General features: G+C 36.5%; 2 protein-coding genes across 2 annotated transcripts; both read left to right on the forward strand.

The window, feature by feature from the left end:
- Positions 1-384: 384 nt before the first annotated feature.
- Positions 385-5,514, forward strand: LOC146468861 (uncharacterized). The gene is made up of 3 exons (XM_085124088.1): positions 385-1,131; positions 3,016-3,075; positions 5,299-5,514. The coding sequence occupies exons 1-3, from the start codon at positions 1,054-1,056 to the stop codon at positions 5,512-5,514; spliced, it is 354 nt and encodes a 117-aa protein (XP_084980214.1). The 5' UTR covers positions 385-1,053.
- Positions 5,515-8,277: 2,763 nt separating this feature from the next.
- On the forward strand, positions 8,278-18,767 carry LOC146468862 (adhesion G protein-coupled receptor L4-like). Its single transcript, XM_085124005.1, has 11 exons — positions 8,278-8,315; positions 9,456-9,588; positions 10,673-10,773; positions 11,342-11,444; positions 12,266-12,416; positions 13,629-13,710; positions 14,742-14,808; positions 16,216-16,298; positions 16,735-16,855; positions 17,968-18,009; positions 18,573-18,767. Exons 2-11 carry the CDS (start codon positions 9,487-9,489, stop codon positions 18,708-18,710), a joined length of 990 nt encoding a protein of 329 aa, XP_084980131.1. The 5' UTR covers positions 8,278-8,315; positions 9,456-9,486; the 3' UTR covers positions 18,711-18,767.
- The last annotated feature ends 273 nt before the right edge of the window (positions 18,768-19,040 follow it).

Here is a 19,040-nt window from a genome sequence, read left to right on the forward strand (position 1 = left end):
TTCAAACAAGGGGTGATTTTTTTCTACACTTTCCCTAGACGGTATCGCTTAACGTATCGATAACAACATTTAGGTTTTTTTTTTTTTTTTTTCGTCACATTCAGTACATACCCCATTTTAATACTTCCAACAACCTTAAGAAAGAGATAATGGCATGTAGTTCGCTTCCGGTATTCCAAACTGTATGAAGAATACTTCTATATAACTTTCATGATACGAGATTTCTCCGGACGTCTATATACGCTCCGATATTATTAACACCAGTATTCTGGTTATCTGCATGTGACTGGTAGCCTGATTTCGCTGAGTTCAAATAATGCACTTCATCTACGCCCTTTCTACGTAACACATTGTTGGATTGTACCTAAAATCTATTACAAATCATTCGTAATACAGTCAACTCTCTCATAGCGACCACTTCTCGTAAGCAACCACCTCCCGTAAGCGACCACTTCGTAAACAATCGTTTTGTTTCTCAGTTAAATACTGTTTCAAGAGCTCTCTCGTAAACGACCACCACTCAAATTTCTTAAGGGACCGCGACCACTTTTTAGCCAGAAATAACACATATTCTTTTGTTTTCTGTTTCCGGTAAGCGACCACCCAACATAATCACGTATGATAGTTAGTAAATCATTACTCAGAAGTAACAAAAGTTCAAAATTAATGACGCTACTCCGGACTGCTGACAGAAAATAACAGTTTACAGACAGAGAAGATGGCTATAATTACATCTGTAGGTAAACGGGAAGTGTTACAGTGATCTGTTCCAAAATGTTATACAAAGTTTCATCAGAAGAATGAATAGATGTGAAAAAACAAATAAATTAGTTTCTATTTGCCTAATTTTAGCTGCTAAGGTAATATTTTTATGTAATTAACTAATCAATCTGGTATAAGGCTTATTTTGTTGATCTTTCCCGTAAGCGACCACCTCTCGTAAGCGACCACTTTGTCGTGCCCCAAGGGTGGTCGCTTACGAGAGAGTTGGCTGTACAAAGGAATGGAACACGTTTTGAATGTAGAATTAGCTCAGATATATTTTGTGATAAAATGAGACGGTCGGTGACGTACAGTCATTCCTATTCCGCAGAGTCGAATACACCTAAAGAGCGTCTTTCAGAGAATTTGGTAAGAGTTTTAAATACTTAGCATTGAAATTTTTTTAGCTACGAAATAAATTACTATTATTTGTGCAGTCATTACGGTTCATGCATTGTGAACACAAATGTCCTTCCGACTTCTGTAACTTGATTATTTACTGTTTTGGTCAACATTATGTGGTGTAAATATTGCCCATTTGATTTATTTTATGTCATAAAGTTAACGATTGTGAAATGAATTTGTAAGTTAGAGAAAACAAAGACAAATTAAAGGACCCTAGTCAGTCTCCGCCATTTTCGATGCCATCGAAATTATTGATATTCCATGGTGAAGCGAAATCTTTTTGCTTAACTGTAAGTTGTGTTCCTGAAAGTATGTTTTATTATCTTTTGTAGTTTCACAGTGATTTCGTTCATTTCGACATGCTCCGAATAAAATATTATAGCCAACCTCTCGCATATAAACAAAAACAAAGGTGTGGCTGACTAGGGCCCTTTAATGGCCACCATTTCTCGAGCATGGCATAATGGCTGATATCCCAATGGTCACTAAGGCGATCAAAACTCTGGGATTGTATTACTCAGTAATCCAGTATATTTTTATTTTTTTTTTATTTTTTTTTTTTTTTATGAACTGATGTTATCCAGGGCATCTATGGATATGTGCTTGCCTCGTTGTACAATGATTTCCCTTCAATAAATACTTTTGAATCTGTTTAGGCTTAATTGGGAGAATGTTAGCTGTGGGACATGTGCAGTAGAGTCCGGTTGGGGCTAATTTGCAAATAACTTGTCGAGGTATTATTGCTTGTCCGCCATTGCGTTCGTCTTGACAATCGCATCTTCTCACGTGTCTGCTTTGCCGAGTTTATGGAAACATACTGTGTTGTCGTCTAAAGTGTATCATACATGAGTTAAGTTTAACCGCTTGATTCGCGTTTAATATATGCTGTCTGATGTGAATTATCGATCAGCTTACCTTTACTAATACAGTGATAAATAATGACTTACGTGTGAGTTCCATTTGTTTATATGCCGATCCTAGCAATTGCAAAACTACTTGTGCTCGAAAAACTACGTCCAAAACCCGCGGTTGCCCCTGCAAAACTGCGAAAGTACACTGCATACAACTGATTCATTTAATTGTGGCACGAAGAGAAGGTCGGCTTGTCAAAGCAATAGCCCTTTTCACGGTTGATTTTTCTCATTTGCATTACAATGTTATCCAACGTGGATGCGAGGCAATTTCGGGCTAAAACTACAAAATATCCTGAAATTGTCTCACATACATGCTAGATTTCATTGTAATTCAAATGAGCAGAGTTAACCGTGAAAAGGGCTATTAAAGCGGTATTTGTATTCATGTCTGTCGTGATTTACACTCATCATATGTCAATGCATTCATAACAATATCGAGGTCAAGCGAGGTCTAGTAACACTAATAACTATCCAGGCAAATCCTTCGATGTCCTCGATTCCAAACTTTATGTTCTGTGCCTTTGTTGTCGTATATTCTTTTTCAGCCGCAGCCAAAACGAGAACGACGGCCGCCGCGAGTGGACACCGCAAATCCACGTTAATAGACCTCCAAGAGCTAACGATTTCAGAAATATTACAACAAACAGCCTCTGTAATTACTGAGGAACGTTTGAAAATTAAAAAAAGAAAAAAAATAACTAGCTTTCCGGAGGTGAACGCGATTCAGGCAGATGAAAAGGGCTTCAGCTTCCTGAACTCTCCGACGGTATTTGAAAAAGTTGGGTCAGCGATTTCAAAGTGGTTCTATCAACGAGCGGACTCTACTGCGCATGTCCCCCTGCTGACATAGTTCATTTAAGGCAAGCAAAAGATTAATAAACCAATACTGTAAAAGTAATGAAAATATCTTTTTGGAATATTTCCTTTGCTTTAGATGGTGAATTTCTTTACTTCTCTCGAAGACATAGACTTTGAAGATGAAAATGCATTACAGGTGCGGTATTAAACAATGGTTGTTAACTAATTATAAAGATCGTCCTACAGTCCAGCTGAATATTTTAATCTCCTTTGCAAGCAACCTCATTGCCAGGGTCTCTCCTCTTCACGTCCAAGACGGGAAAAAGAGAGACCCTGGGAACGAGGGTTCCGCAGGAGGTTGATTTTTGTTTGGTGTTAGGCCTGGTTCAAATTAATTAATTTGATTATGTCCAGCGGACGTAAACACACTTTCAGCAGGCTTTGCCGTTATGCAGCAACATCAACAATCTTTATTTGTATTCTCTTCAGTTCTATGTGATGTTCGTTACAAAAATATTAGAAATAAAATTAGAGTACTGGCTCTCTGGAATAATCATAGGGGCTAGCGCAGCCAGGCAGCCAGTTGACAACAGCATTAAATAAAAAAAAAATACAGGTCAGCAAAATAGCACATATTCACACACAAACACACAAAAAAAGAAAACACAATGACAGAGAAAGTAATGCAATAGGTATAACAACTAGGAATTACTACGCTTTTAGAGAACTCTAAAATAGTTGTTCAGCATATATATGGATATAAAATATCACGATACAGTCGAACCTGTATATAACGGGCACCCTCGGGACTTGAGTAATTGGCCGCTTAATACAGGTGGCCGCTTAATACCGGATCACTAAAAATACTCACTGGGCGTGGTCTAATGTCAATTTTAATGGCGTATCATACAAAAACACCTCATGCAAGGAAACAATATGACAATCAACACCCTTTCAAGTGATCAATAATTTAAACAAAGTTCAGTGCCAACTTGTGACTTAACGGTATATAATATACGTAACATTGTGTAAAAGTACTATACAATAAATTGTCCTCTACTCTCCTACGGTATACAGTGCTCTATTTCTATGACTTACAGTTCACAACAAAATATCTAAAAATATCTCCGTCATTTCATAGTTAATTAAAGAGGAATTTCTTGCTAAAGAGTGGAGCATATTCAAAACAAACTTTTTTTAGCGTTCGTGATATGGTATTGTACTTCAGCACATTGCGGACATATGAAAAGCGTTAACTATATTAAGCGGCCGAGTATCAGCTTACAGTAGCTTTGTACATGTTATTTCTTTATAGTGATGCCGGATCGCATTTTAAACACAATAAAATACCGCATAAATAACATATGGCTTAGTTTCCATTCAAGGGTGGCCGCGTAATACAGGTAAAAATAACAAAGAAAAACAAACATATGACTGCTACAGGGTGGCCGCGGCCGCTTAATGAGGTGGCCGCCTAATACAGGTAACAAATGCAGCATTTGTATGAGCAAACAATCGGGACTTTAAAAACTGGCCGCTTAATAGAGGGTGGTCGCTTAATACAGGACCGTTATATACAGGTTCGACTGTATAAGAAAAGCACACAATTAATAGCTATGACGACTAATAAAACATTATATCATTATTTACATACTATATAAACTATAGAAGAAAAGATTAATATAAAGGCTTAGAAAGGTGACATAATTAAAAAAAAGACTAATTTATACACAATACTGTGCCCAGTTATGGGGCGACAGAGACTCAAACTGAACCACGCTTAGAGTGAGTGGATGAGGAAAACTTCTACAAATATTAGTACCATCAAAAAGACATCCCACTATTATACCTACTGACATAAAAGAGATCTTTAGATTATAGAATACAACTACGAATGAGAGATTTGACCTCTCATCCTTAGTAGAGGTAAATCCAAGGAAGCTTCATTTTACTTTTTGACAGCGACGAACTTGGCGGAGTTGTTTTGAATCCTGATAGCTACGGTGACTTTAGTGATTCCAAAAAGACGAGATCACCTACGTTTCGAGGATTTGTTTTGGCCACCACGACGTTCTCATTAAAACCTGTAGTAAAATGATGACAGCTATCTCGTTTTCCGGCCAAAATGACAGGTTCACGGGCACAACCACTTCTTTCTCTATTCAGAAAAAACACGTGCTCTCATTAGAATGTAAAGGTCTCTATTGAGAGAAACAGTTTCGTTTTCCTGAAAACATTGAAATTTTGACACGATATTATGGAAACTCACGGATTGGCCGTCGGCAATGCAAACCGGCAATTGCAGGCTTTATCCAAAAAAAGAAAAAAAAAAAGACTTAAAATAATTTGAGCTAAAATAACCACAGTCGAATTTTTTTTAAAATTACTATTCATAATTTTTTTTGAATTCTTTACGCAGAATGTAACGTCCTTGTTAGAAACGACCATCCAAGACTTCAAGAATGTATCTGCTATTAACAATCAAAGAATAGACGAAGAACTTCGAGAAAACGCACATTTCACGACGATTGGTTTTGAAGATTACGTTGTCAGATTTGCTCAACAACAACTAAATGGCTCTATGCGCCAATACAATGCCACAGATACCATAGGTCAGTGGACCTTCAGCAAATAACAGCACCGAGAATAAACGGTTCATGTCACATTAATGGTTTTTAAACTTTCAAAAATTTTGGTTTTTTATATGACGTCACATGAAAGCAAGATATACCTCTGAACCTTACATGTTATTCTAGATTTGCAGGTTCGGCGAGTATTTTACCAAAATGAAAGCGATTTTAGTCTTCATGACAGCCAAGGAGGAAACTCGATCAAGATTCCCTCAGAAAATTTTTATCAAAACGGTGAGTAAAGTGGCAGTTTTATTTGCTTTATAATTCTTAACGTTTTTAAGACTGCTAATCGCTGAATAATTCAATTAAAATTAATTTTAGTCTTTAGAAATTTTTAGGAGTGCTAGTAACTCTACGGGAGACCTTGAGCAATTAATTAAAGTTAGATATTTTCCATTTTTGGTGGGCTTTAGATGAGTAACATTTGTTGTCATATAATAAAACATGCCAAGGCCAACAAGGATAGGTTCAAAGAACATTTGATGCTGACTCCATATGTTTTTTGCCTTATATTTCCCTTAAGGACTCCCGGTATGACTCCCAAGAGAACTCAGACTATAAAAATTTTGAAAAATATTCATTATCTTGGCTCTGATTTACTCATTTTTTTTTTTGTCAAAAAAATTAAAAATACATCACATATATGTATAGATACACAGTATGGCCGGCTCAGTTAGTTTCATCTTTGACAGAGACATCCATCCACTAGAGCCCACCTGTTCAAAAAGAGCGGACAATTTTATCAGCGGAAAAGTTCCTATCCAGCTAATAATTAACAATTATTCCACGATCGTGCGTTGGATTCAAGGATAACAATTATTTTATTACAAAAAACTCAAGAATATTGCTAGATCATCATTTCGCTTTGCAAGGACAAGGAGATATCAATTTAATGTGCTTATTTTTCGAGCATGGTATAATAATTCATATACCATGGCCACTTGGCCAATCTAATCCCTGGAATTGCATTATACAATGATCCGATTGTTAATACAATGTATTAGTTGAAATATAATGGGCTATTCTGAAGTACGTTTTATTCATTGGATGGCGATTTATATGCTGAATAACACTATTTGCTCTTTGAACAATCGGAGCCAGGCGTTTAAATCGAGCTTGGAGGAGGAAGCAAAAATAAACTTTTCTAAATTCAAATTTTCCATGCTTATTTTTCTTTTATCGTTCTTTTGTTCTTTTCTTTTTTCTTTCTGTCTTTCTTTCTTTCTTTCTTTCTTTCTTTCTTTCTTTCTTTCTTTCTTTCTTTCTTTTTTTCTTGTTTCTCTCTTTCTTTCTTTTTTTTTTTCTTTCTTTCTTTCTTTCTTTCTTTCTTTCTTTCTTTCTTTCTTTCTTTCTTTCTTTCTTCCTTCCTTCCTTCCCTTCTTTATTTCTTTTACTTTTTTGCAGCTTCAGTAGTGCTGGGTGTTATGTACAAAGACCTTCATGAGTTGTTTACAGAAAAACACGAATCCAACAAAGCCAATAAAAGAAGGTGAGCCAACAGCACTTTCACAAATTTCAGTAATGACAGGGCAACTGACCAAAGTACTGTTTTTATGTTCGACAGCCCGAGTCATATAATTTTGGGGGGTTTCATTTACCTTTGCGTTGGTAATAGTTCTTTAATTAAAGCTAAGTATTGTAAATGAAAAGGGAAAAGAAAAATGGGGATGGGGGAAAGAACATGGATTCATGACAGGAAAAGTTGCGGTCTGTCAGTTTTTGTGTCCTTTGTTTGGCCAACACAAAAAAAAAAAAAACCTGTCAGGGCGCACTTTTGGGGTAAATCAAAGACTACTGGAAAATGTAAGTGTAAGTTTGATTACTTTATGTCATGTCTCTGGTCATTCCATAGTACATTGTGCATTATTTGACATTCTATGGCACTTCCTTTTTAGGGCTCTAAATACGAAAATAATGTCATCTACATTGTACCCACCTTCAGCAGTGTTACAAAAAAATATTACCTTGGTCTTCAAAAACTTAAAGGTATCAATGAAAACAAAAACCATAATAATTAAATGTAATAACACAAGGGTGGACTAGACGAGTCATTAATACGAAAATAGTTACAGGGTCAAATGACCATGTTTGATTTTGACCTGCGGTCGTCGCAAAAAACGGACTAATGAATAGATGACTTGGCGCAGAGACGTTATTGAGTTCTTTTTAGAAGCTAAGGCTGTCCAAATCGTATAATATTACTCAAGACTGTCCTCAACCCACTTTAATTTTAGGCGACGCGTTAAATGACCACCTCACTGTTCAGTAACCACTGAATTTGCACAACTTTAATTTGAGATTAATTTGGGTGCCTTGGTTCCTATCTGTTTTTAAAGTTGTTAGTTTTCTTTAGATATTCTGTTGTCTAATATTTCTGTTTGTTTTTCCCGAATATCCATCGCATTTGACTATCAAGATGAGTTTCTTTAGGGTGTATAAGACTTAGTAGATTCAGTTCACATGTTTTTTTTTTTTTTTTTTTTATTAAAAAATGCCTTTCCAGTAACCAGCAGCTGTCTGAAAAGTTGTGGACGGCCGTGACTGTAACCAAGGAAGTTACAAGTCGAGTGGAATGTAATAAATCAAGTTCAAGAAAAGCTGGTGAAAATCGCCGGCCGTAAAACAACAGGCAATAAACTTTACTATAATTGATGACGTGAATGACAGGTGTTGAACAAAGTGCAAGTTTGATTTTCTTCCAATACCTTTCGAATGCTAACTAATTTCTAATAGGCCAATGCATTTACTTTCAGCCTGCAGGAAAGGATAGAAAATGTGTATTTTGGAAATACTTAGACGACAAGTAAGCAAGTTGCTATGCCTTTTCCGTAATGATTAATGAGATTAGAACTATAGAATGTTTTCTTCAGCAGTTCCTTACGCGTCTTTCCACCTGACGAACGAGGTTTGTTACTTTCAGTGGGCTGATAACCGTTTTCCGAATCGATCTGAAACATTGCATATTTGTCTATATTAAACGATATTATAGTAACATACATTTATTATACAATGCGGCTTTTTATCATCAGTTGTAGATCGTTGTAAATCACTGGTAATGTAAAGCCACGTATATTAAATGTTCTTTTTAAGTTACGGCCCAGGTATAGCTTAGCCCTTAATTTACAGCGGGATTCTTTCATTCCCCTGGTGATGGGATGGGAGGACGTATTCTGCCCCCATTCCCCAAAAGTCCAAGAGTAAGTCTAACAGCACTTTGTGTATAAATGGTACGTCCAACGATCTTTCCTAAGAGACTCGCGACATCATATGACGCGGGAACTATACGTCCTTGTTTTAATTCAGCGGCCATTTTAGATCCGCCCCTCTAATTTTCTCATTTCCTCAGAACTTCAGAAAAGAAACGAAATTTAAAGAAAAGTAATCAGAACTAATGGCAGAACGCTAAAATGATTTAGGAACATTAAATTTGCTGATAGAAAGTTACCTTTTGTTCATTGAAAACAGGAAAATTTCTTTTTCTGAGACCTGCCTGTTAAACTTGTCGCATTAAATAATTTCCTCTGGTCAATTTTTGGGAAAGGATATTGACGTTGAAAGTCGTGCAGCAATGTCGAATCTCCCCTCCTCCTCCTCCTCTCTCGTCTAGATGTGGTTAAAGGATCTTAACTAAAGAACATTTTCAGGCTCGTATCGCCAAAAGATTTTCATCTTGTCGAAAAAAATTTCCATTAAGATAAGGCTTAGCCACAAAATCACACTATCGTATGTAAAAACAATACAAAAAATGTATAAGGCTGTCGGGGGCAACTAAAGTTAACACCAGTGCTTCGCAAGCGTTGGATATCCCTCATTTGAATGATATAATGAAGTTTTGGAAATCTTAAAACTAGAAAGTAGTTATTTGAAACGTTAGTTATTTTCAGCAATAGCATTAATCATGTGCATGTCAATCATTTAGAAAAACGGTCTCGTCTTTCTCTAGTTTCCAGGGTTGGTCAGGGGAAGGATGCCATATGAAGAAAATAACAGGCTCAGAAACAGTGTGTGTCTGCAATCACATGAGTCATTTTGCCGTTCTTATGGACTTCAGTGATGATGACAATGCCAATTCCCTGGTAGGTTTGAACATTTCTCTCTATTCACTTTACCAGTCTATCTCAATATGCCAATCTTTTAAATCCAAATCAAAATTTTCAAGATCTAGATTTTCACTTCAATTTTCCTTGTGTTCCTTTAAGTCAATCCGTTTTCAGATTTAGCCATTAATCCAAGCCCAAGGTCGTGTTTCGTTTGGCCAATCTAACAAACAAAAATTCGATTTTCTAATCCCAGCAACCGAGCTATCCCAAACTCGTTTCCAGGGACTCTCCTAGTCCTGGAGATCCAGTGGAAGAGGAGAGATTCATTTAAAGAATCAGATTTTGTTCTAGGACAGAGCAAACTTCTTTTTTAGGACAGTTGTTTGTTTCAGTTCCTAAGCCTTAGCAATTCCTTTTGTAACTTCAACAACATCAAAATTATGAGACCTGAAGGGACAATGGCGTGCCCAAATTTGTCTTTTTTGAGAACCACCAAATAAAATGATAATGACATATGTCGTTAGAATGGCGTGACTAGTTCTGAATAGCCGCCATCTTCGATCCAGTCTACCCAGTACTTTTTTTTTTCTGAAACCACAACACGGCGTCCAAATGAACTGAAAGTAGTGAAATAAATAACAAATCGCTGAAATAGTATGAAAAAAATGGAGACAATTACCTTAAAATTTGTCACAGAAAAATATGAACGCTAAACTCATCAAGTCACATGAACAACGATTTGTCACAGTAATTTGATTCAGGTAACATTTTAAGAGTTTTCTCACAATTTGGTGACTTTCTAATTTCTGCAAAAGTAGACAAATTATGAATTTTCAAAGTTAGCACAGACTCTTTCTTCCTTAATCACTCTCCATCAGGTCGACAATGATATCAATTTCCATCACGTCTACAATGATATCAGTCTCCGTGACGTCCATAATAAGGACCACAACTTGAAATCACTCGGTGGGCTAGATTATTTTCTTCAACATCTGTAGCAACATCTGGAAGACCTTTCGATTTTCAAATTGTTTCATTTTGAGGGTTTTTTTTATAGATTTGTACGGAAGAAGTTATTTATTTATTTTTAGTGGAGATGTGTTTCTTTTATTTTCAACAGCCACCGGATGAGATTGAGATACTAAAAATTCTCACATATGTGGGTCTGACGCTTTCTCTACTTGGAGCTGTGATGACAGTAATCTGCTATCTTTTGCTAACGTAAGTTTTAAAAATGCACTATGGGAGTGTATGCTCTGTTTTCTTTTCTGTTGTCCTGCTCAAATCTTGCCGTATGATTTTTGTAGGGACATGAAAGTACCACAACAAGTTAGCTCTTTTTAGACCAAACACACGTCACAGTTGAAATAAGAGTGGTAGCCGAACTTACGCATTCAAAAAGCACCAATTACAACCCTTGCAACACACCATTGATTGATTGATTAATTGATTGACTAATTTAATTGATTGATTGATTGATTGATTGGTTGATTGGATGATTGAGTGAATAACTGATTGATTAATTGATTGGTTGATTGATTGATTGATTGATTGCTTGCTTGATTAATTGATTGATTGATTGATTGATTGATTGATTGATTGATTGATTGATTGATTGATTGATTGATTGATTGGAAGATCGATTGATCAATACGTTCTTAATTTCTTGGGGATCTACATGTTACACGTGCCTTCGGATTGTTTTTAAAGAGTTGGAAAACATGTTTATTGATCAATAAATCGAAGTGTTGACTTTCATTGACTCGTTTGTATGTTCATTTTCCACCAGAGACAAGCACGCACCTTTATCTCAGATCCGTCTGAGTTTGGTTACTTCACTGTTTGCAGGACAAATCACGTTCCTTGCAGGGATTGATGCCACCGAAAACAAGGTGTCAAACTTCCTCAATTTTTTCTTTACTTATTACAAAGTCCTGAAAGGATAATTTCCATTGTCTTCTCTTTGTTGTTTTAAAAAGTCTATTCAGAAAATATGAATTGCAAATATAATTGACGTGTGGCCGAAGTCGCAATTAACTTCCTTGATTTTTTCTCCCAAATCACAAAAAGGTGATATTGAACACGTAACGGTCATTCCGTTCTGCCATTAGATCAAATACATCTTTTCCTGAAATTTCCTTAAGCAAAATATACCTGTGTTAAACGGTCAACCAGTGTTAATAGGTGTATACGAGCTTTCTTGATGGTGATCATAAGAGGTAAATACAGCCCTGGCTATAGCACCGATGTGGGATGAGAGGAACTAACGGAAGTTCTCAAACACATGTGCGACGAGGAAGTAGAGTAGAATGCTGGGATGGCGGAGCGTGGGTTGCGCATTAGGGCGGGGCCGGCGAAGGGGTTTTAATCCCCGGGACCGTGAACTAGGCTTAAAATATTGTAAAGGAAAAAAAAAAGGGACCGACAGCAGTTAAAAGGGCAAACATGTTAATTTTAAAATGGAATTTATTGGAAAAGGATACCCCTAAATTCGGCGATCGTTTGAAATTTGAACCCGTTCTTACAATCTCAGACTTCCCAGAAACCATTCCTCCCAGATTGCATTCCTCCGTAACTGCTTTGTTAGCGTAATTTTTATGGCAGTTTATTCCAGACATGCATATACAGGATGTATCAATCTTTCTCTGGACAACCTACTGGTGTGCAACCAGCATCAAAACACTGATCACAATTTTTCCTCCGTTTTCTTCAGGGCGCCTGTGTAACAGTAGCAGCCCTGATGCAGTACTTCTTCATGGTTGCCTTCTGTTGGATGCTTGTGGAGGGAATTTACCTTTACTTCTTCGTTGTCAAAGTCTATAACGTCAGCCACAGAATGGCCGTGTATCATGGCATTTCGTGGGGTGTGGATTGTTTTCGTTTTGTTTTCTTGTTGTTGTTGTTGTTGTTGTTTTTTCCTGGTTATCTTCACTGTTGCCTTACTTAAAAGGATTTAAAAATCTAAATCAGTACAGGATCCGTTACAACGGCAGTTCTGTATCGATCATACTTCAAGTAAGAAGCACTAGACTAAATTTACGTCGAGCCAGATATCAAACTTAATTGGAATTGGAATTGAATTGTATTGAGTACAGAATTGTATTTAGTACTTTAAAATCAGGGAAATGGTTGTGGAAAATATCTTTTCTTAACAAAAGGGAAGTGAAATGTCATGTTTGCACTTCTAAATAACACATATTTGAATTCTGTAGTACTTTAGATGGTCTGAAACTGCAAACTATTTTAGGACAACATATCCTCAGACCATTCTTAACAGGCTATCCAGAAACTACGACTGACGCGTCTAACGAAAGTAAGAACGTCCAGTAAGGTAATCGATTGCAAAACAGGAACGTTACCACTAGAGACACCCACACATTGCAAAGAGTTAAAGTAAATTATAGCCCCAGAAAGCAAAATTAGTCCGCAAGCAAGAGACAACTAATATTCCTAAAAAGTATTTTAGTGAAGTACCGAATCCATGGATATGAAAGTGACATGGAGTGTCATCCCACTTGAGGGAGCAAGGGGGTTTTCCTAATTACTCTAGCAATGATACATGGGTGATCAACATTATTACACTTAACAGTGGTGGGGGTGATTATAACAAGTAAGGAAATCACTGGGAGAGGGTTGGAAATACAATGGAACAGTTAGTAGCCTCTTCACAGTATTCCACATTCACAACATCCAAGTGGTACCAAATAAGAGCTAACGGAAATGCAATCGAATTTTCATGATCAGCTGTGGGAGAAAGGGAAATAATAATTAAAACAAAAATCATTAATATGGTTAAATGCTATTTAGCGCTTGAGATTCGCAAGTCACCCAAATTTGTAAACAGTAAAGGCCAACTGAGTACTAAAAACGAGTGTGGAAATGACGTATTTTAGGCCTGTAAAAAACGTTCTTTCGCCTACCAGATATAATTCCCCAACATTGGATAATTTGCGTTTTGAACAGCGAATGGTATTTGAAGGAATTTAATTTGGCATTGCAGGAAACTAGCTCACCAGGTCAGTGGTAAATTACTGGGATCAAATGACGAGCCAGTACTTTTATTTAATACATTTTAGGAACTCCCGCAATTTTGGTCTCCACATCGCTGAGTATTGCTGCAGGGAAAGATGGAATCAAAAGTTTTGTCCGCGATAAGTAGTAAGTTTTCGTATCATTTTTGATCACTAATTTCTCTCCAATTATCAGTTGGCTTGGATGAATCATGGGAATTAAAAGTATCGTGTATCAATCACAAGCTCACTGAAACTAAATTTCATAAGACGTACAATAAAAATTATGCAATACTATTGCTATAACGATAAAGAATTCGGTTAGCAGTTAACGCGAAAATCCAAATCAAGCAATGTAGTTTTTTAGCACGAAATGAAACATAGACGGTAAACGTATAGTATTATGCACTGAGGGCAATTTTTACATCGCATTAAGATTCGGGAAAAATTAAGAATAGCGTTGTTGACTGGGTGGGTTAAAGTCGCACGATTTTCTCTCTTCAGTGGACCCAATTGCAACATCTTTGACACTCACTTATCGACATTCTTCAAACAATACCAGTAGCTTTGCATCTTTATCACACTAAATGCTATCAGCACCTTGACAGTTTCAAACAGTACTGACCAGTTGCTTCGCACTTGGTATAAATCTCGGTTATAAGCCCTGAGCTTATACGATTTCGTATAAAGGGTTTTGGGTGGGAATATATCCGGGATGGGAGGAGAAGAAGGGGGGAAGGATGGGGGGGGGGGGGGGGGGGGGGCTCATAAACGGAAAAGCAAAAATAAAAATAATGTACTTTATTTCAATACAAGACCAAATTCGAAACTCTAACTTAAACTTTAACCAGAAAATAACAAAGCAAGATCAGACGTTGGTTTTATAACCGGGATTTTACAGTATTCCGGCTACGAAGCTGCACCTGACAAGTGTCAGCTAGTGATAATTTGTTGATCTTATAGCGATGTTGCTAATTTATGCAAGACAAATAATACAGTGCTATCTGCCACTGAATTATTTTAAGGCTATCACTGGCCGGCAGTGGGTTTTAGCCAGTAGAAAAGGAATTATGAAAAGAAAAAGTTCTTCTTTGGTTTTTGTTTTTTTGTTTGTTTGAAGTAGTAGAACAGACCAATATGCTAAAGTTGTGTTTCTTGTTCTATTTACTAAACTCTTAGCTGCTGGCTGTCATCTGCTGACGGTCTCATCTGGATATTTGTGTCATTTGTTCTGCTGGTTGAGCTTGTAAGTAACAGCTGACTCGACACGCTGATTTACGGAACCTAAAAAAAGACTGATACTAAACACTCAATTGAACTCCATCCGCGCGAAACTTTTTATTTACCGTATTTATTCAATTAGCCGGTCATCTTCGAATAAGCACCCACTTCGAATAAGAGTTCACCTTGAATGCTGAAAAAAGTTAATAATCGCCCATCCTCGATCGCGAATACGTGCCCACCCTGAAAGCCCAAAAACGTAATAAGCGCCCACCCCAACCCCTCCCAAAAAATCATTTCTGTACTAGCTCAGCGCGAAGTGAGAGGAGCGTAAGTTGTGTTCCAATATTGGCTTTAGTAATGGTATTCAATGAACTCTTGCATTGTTTTATGGCTTGTTTGTGTTAGCTTTTGCACTTTGTTTTGTCTTGTTGAAGTGAAATTAACTTATAATTCGTTTTTTTGTTATTCTCTGATAATGTCTCTCGCTTGCTGTAAATGTTAGAAAGTAATAAGGGCCCACTCTCGTGGGCCCAAAATTAAATAAGCGCCCAGGATCGAATAAATACGGTAATTATCAATTTATTTACATGTACATTTTCACACTTCATTTACTTTCTGTATAAATACGCGCCACTTATGTTAATTTCTCCACACTTGACAATGATGACATGAAGCTGAAATCAAAATTGATCCTTGTTAAAATAATTCAGGTAAATAAAGAGTTTAGCGCGGATGGACTCTGCTTGAGTGAATAATAATAATTTTAACAATTAAATTGTTGATAACACCTGCCCAGGTAAATTTTAGAACAAATCACAAGGTTGTTGGTGGCTTTTTTTTTTCTTACAGAGAAAACATTTCAAACTTTCAAGTCCGCGCAGCCAGAATCTCCCCCCCCCCCCCCCCTTCTTCCCAACTCCCCTCCTTCCTCAAATCAGCCAGAATCTACCCCAGTCGAGTTCTGTAGGGTTAAACAAGAGTGTTTACCGAACGATAAAAGGGTATTAGTTTACTTGTGAGATGCTATATTTACACGTAACATGGACATGACACTTTCCTGAAAGCAGTGTATCACCATTAACTCTTTTTGTTTGCATGTTTTTCCCGAAATCTGAACAAATACTAGTTTTCATCAGCAAGACACTGCGCCTGTTTTAATTATTTCTAGTGGCGTTTCAATCTGCTCCTGGAGTTCCCAACCTTTAGAAATTGGGGTAAAAGATTCCAAAATTCCGTTCAGTAAATGTATAGAAACGAAAGAAGTTTACAAAACCTTTGCAGGTGAAGACGCGGTTAAACGTTTTGGATTACAAAAGTTACAAAAGTTGCCACTGGTGAAGAAACTGATTGACATTCCTCCTCCTCCTTCTTCTTCTACTTCTTTGTCTTCGCTTTCTTCTCCTTCGATCTTCTTCTTCGTCTATTAAAGGTGAACGTGATGATTCTCGTGCGAGTCATCAGGGAAATGACATCAATGCAGCATACAAAGGACAAGCAAACTGAACAGATCAGGTAAAAACAATACTTGAATTCAAAATAAAGGGCAGGGCAAAAGTAGCAAGACTAACCATAAAAAGCTCGTCAATATTTCTGTCTATCAGTCCCTTATCTGATCGAAACTCGTTAAGTTTCCATTTGATTGCCGTGATTATCTTAAAAACAATAGATTACCCAATTGGCTTTTCCTAGTAGTTCTTGCACATAAAACAGTTTTACTAACTAAAGGAAACTCGTTACTCGTAAGTTTGCATTCAATGACTGCATATCTCAAAAACAGTAGACTTTTCAAGAGAACAGAGTTATTCTCAATTTAACAGCTGTTATAGCCTTAATCTGGCAGGCCTTTTCTAGCAGTATTGTAACCAAACATTTTTCCTAACAAAAATAAATCATAAGGTTTCCTCATTGCCAATTAAGAGACGCGAGCATCTTATTTATTTTCCTGCAGACTTAGCATCAGAGCATGTGTGGTGTTGATTCCTCTGTTGGGGGTCACCTGGTTGTTTGGCCTTCTTTACCGATTACACAAAGCGTTCATCTACATCTTTGTAATCCTTAACTCCACTCAGGTATAGTGTACTAAAAGGCAGGGTTTTTAATGGTAACTGTAAGATTTTCTCCTTGTACACGGGTGATTTTAGTTCCTCATATATGACAGTCAGTACGATTTAAACTTGTGTAAAGACAGTATGTCCTTGAAGTTAGTACTTCTTTTAGTTTTGGCGCTTTCATTCCAGTTTAAAAGGAAAAAAAATTCAAGAAAATATTATTTCAAACACGAGGTCCAATTAACTTTTTAATTAAATTAACTACCGACATGTGATGTACCAGCATCCCAACCAAGGAGGGAGAAGAAAGGCTTCTCGTTACTCCATGCAAACGAAACAGGAGTTAAAAGCGCCGCCAGGTTGGCGAAGAGGGAATCTACTCATAATAATAGGCCTTATCGCTTTCGACGCCATTTTGACGAGTAGGCAAACACGTCTTGAAATAACAGTGTTTGTATGGAAATCCGATGTCAAATAATTTTCATAAAAGATCGCTTCTGAAAATTCATGAATTGGAAACTTCAGGCACTATGCAACGGATTTTACAGAAAATAACTGAGGAATTTAGCTATCTAGAAAGCATCTAGTTGCGTTTTGACATTTCCATACATTTGTCTGTATAGTGAACCAGTCGTGAACTGCTACTGAAAGTAGTTCGCAGGAAAAAAAAAATAGAAGGAAATGTATGGAAAGTTCAAAAACACGACTTGACGCTCTCTGGCACAGCTGCATCCCTCCAATTTTTTTTCCTTAAAATTCTTTACTTAGTGCCAAAAATTTCTAATTCATGAAGTTTGCAGAAGCAATGTTTTATGAAAATTAATTGACATCGGATTTCCATAGAAACACTGTTATTTCAAGACCTGTTTGCCTACTCGTCAAAATGGCGTGGACATCCGTGATAAGTCCTACTTTTTTTAAAAACTTATCTAAACAGCTCTCTTGCCTACCTAGCCAACCTACCTCGCTTATCTACTTACCAATCTAAGACATCTACCCAAATACGTCCTACAATGGGAATTATTTACACATTCAATTATTATTATTTTTTTCTTTATCCAAAGTGCACATAATGCGGATTTTTCCAGATCAGTATTATTGTATCTTTTTTTTTTGTTCTCATGTGTCAACAGGGATTCTTTATTTTCATTCTTCACTGCGTGAGAAACAGTGAGGTAAGATTTAATTGGTTGAATGTAATATTTCAGATGTAACAGCTGTGATCCAATAGCTGTCGCAGTAAGTAATATTTAATAATAATAATAAAAATAATAATAGTAATAATAATAATAATAATAATAATAATAATAATAATAATAATAATAATAATAATAATATAAACTTTATTGAAAATGACCAACTTTTTATATTTGAGTTGGTCATTTTTGATAAAGTTTATATTATTATTATTATTATTATTATTATTATTATTATTATTATTATTATCATTATTATTATTATTATTGTGGCAGGGAAGCTTTAACAGCTGGCTATTTAGAAAACGTTTCCGTAGCATTTAAAACAGGGGATTTCAATGAAATATATCCATCTAATGGTCAGAGATGGGACTTGAGGCCGCGACCACTGGATTACAAGTACGCACTTCAAATCACTCAGCCACTCTACACTCTTACGTATAGCACGTTTAACTGTGCAAATTATGATTTATACAGGTAGCATGCATGTTAGGCGCAGCTAGCCCGTATGATAACTATGATTATGCTATTTTCTTTTACAGATCAGGGAGCGCTTCAAAAGAAGAATCCAAGCAAATAATCGAGCAGGTGGAAATTCTGAAGTTGGAGTTAAAAAATCTTCAGAAACTAATCAAGCCACTGCCAACGAAGTTGATCTAAGCGGTATTTATGAACTGTAAGAGTAGTCTGTCCGCCAATAAACGATCCACTCAGATCCCTAAATACACCAGTTCACATTTTTCATATTTTGCTTGCAAGTTGAAAAAAAAAAACAAAAAAGCGCAATTGAAGCTTACGCAAGTACGCACATAAAAGACTACCATAATGGAACTAGTACCGTGTAAGGTAAAATTCAGGCGGGATTTTCTTTTTTCGTATTTTTGCTTTTTTCCTAAGTTTTGCGGTTTCCGCCTCAAGCACGGGAATATTACAAAAGAGATAAAATATGATCTACTTGACCGATCTGAGTTTTAACTTACTTCTAGTTTCTTCGAAGGTGATGCAGTAAT

Source organism: Pavona decussata, unplaced genomic scaffold, assembly GCF_977016875.1.
Source record: "Pavona decussata unplaced genomic scaffold, jaPavDecu1.1 SCAFFOLD_128, whole genome shotgun sequence".
Classification (NCBI taxonomy): Eukaryota; Metazoa; Cnidaria; class Anthozoa; order Scleractinia; family Agariciidae; genus Pavona; species Pavona decussata.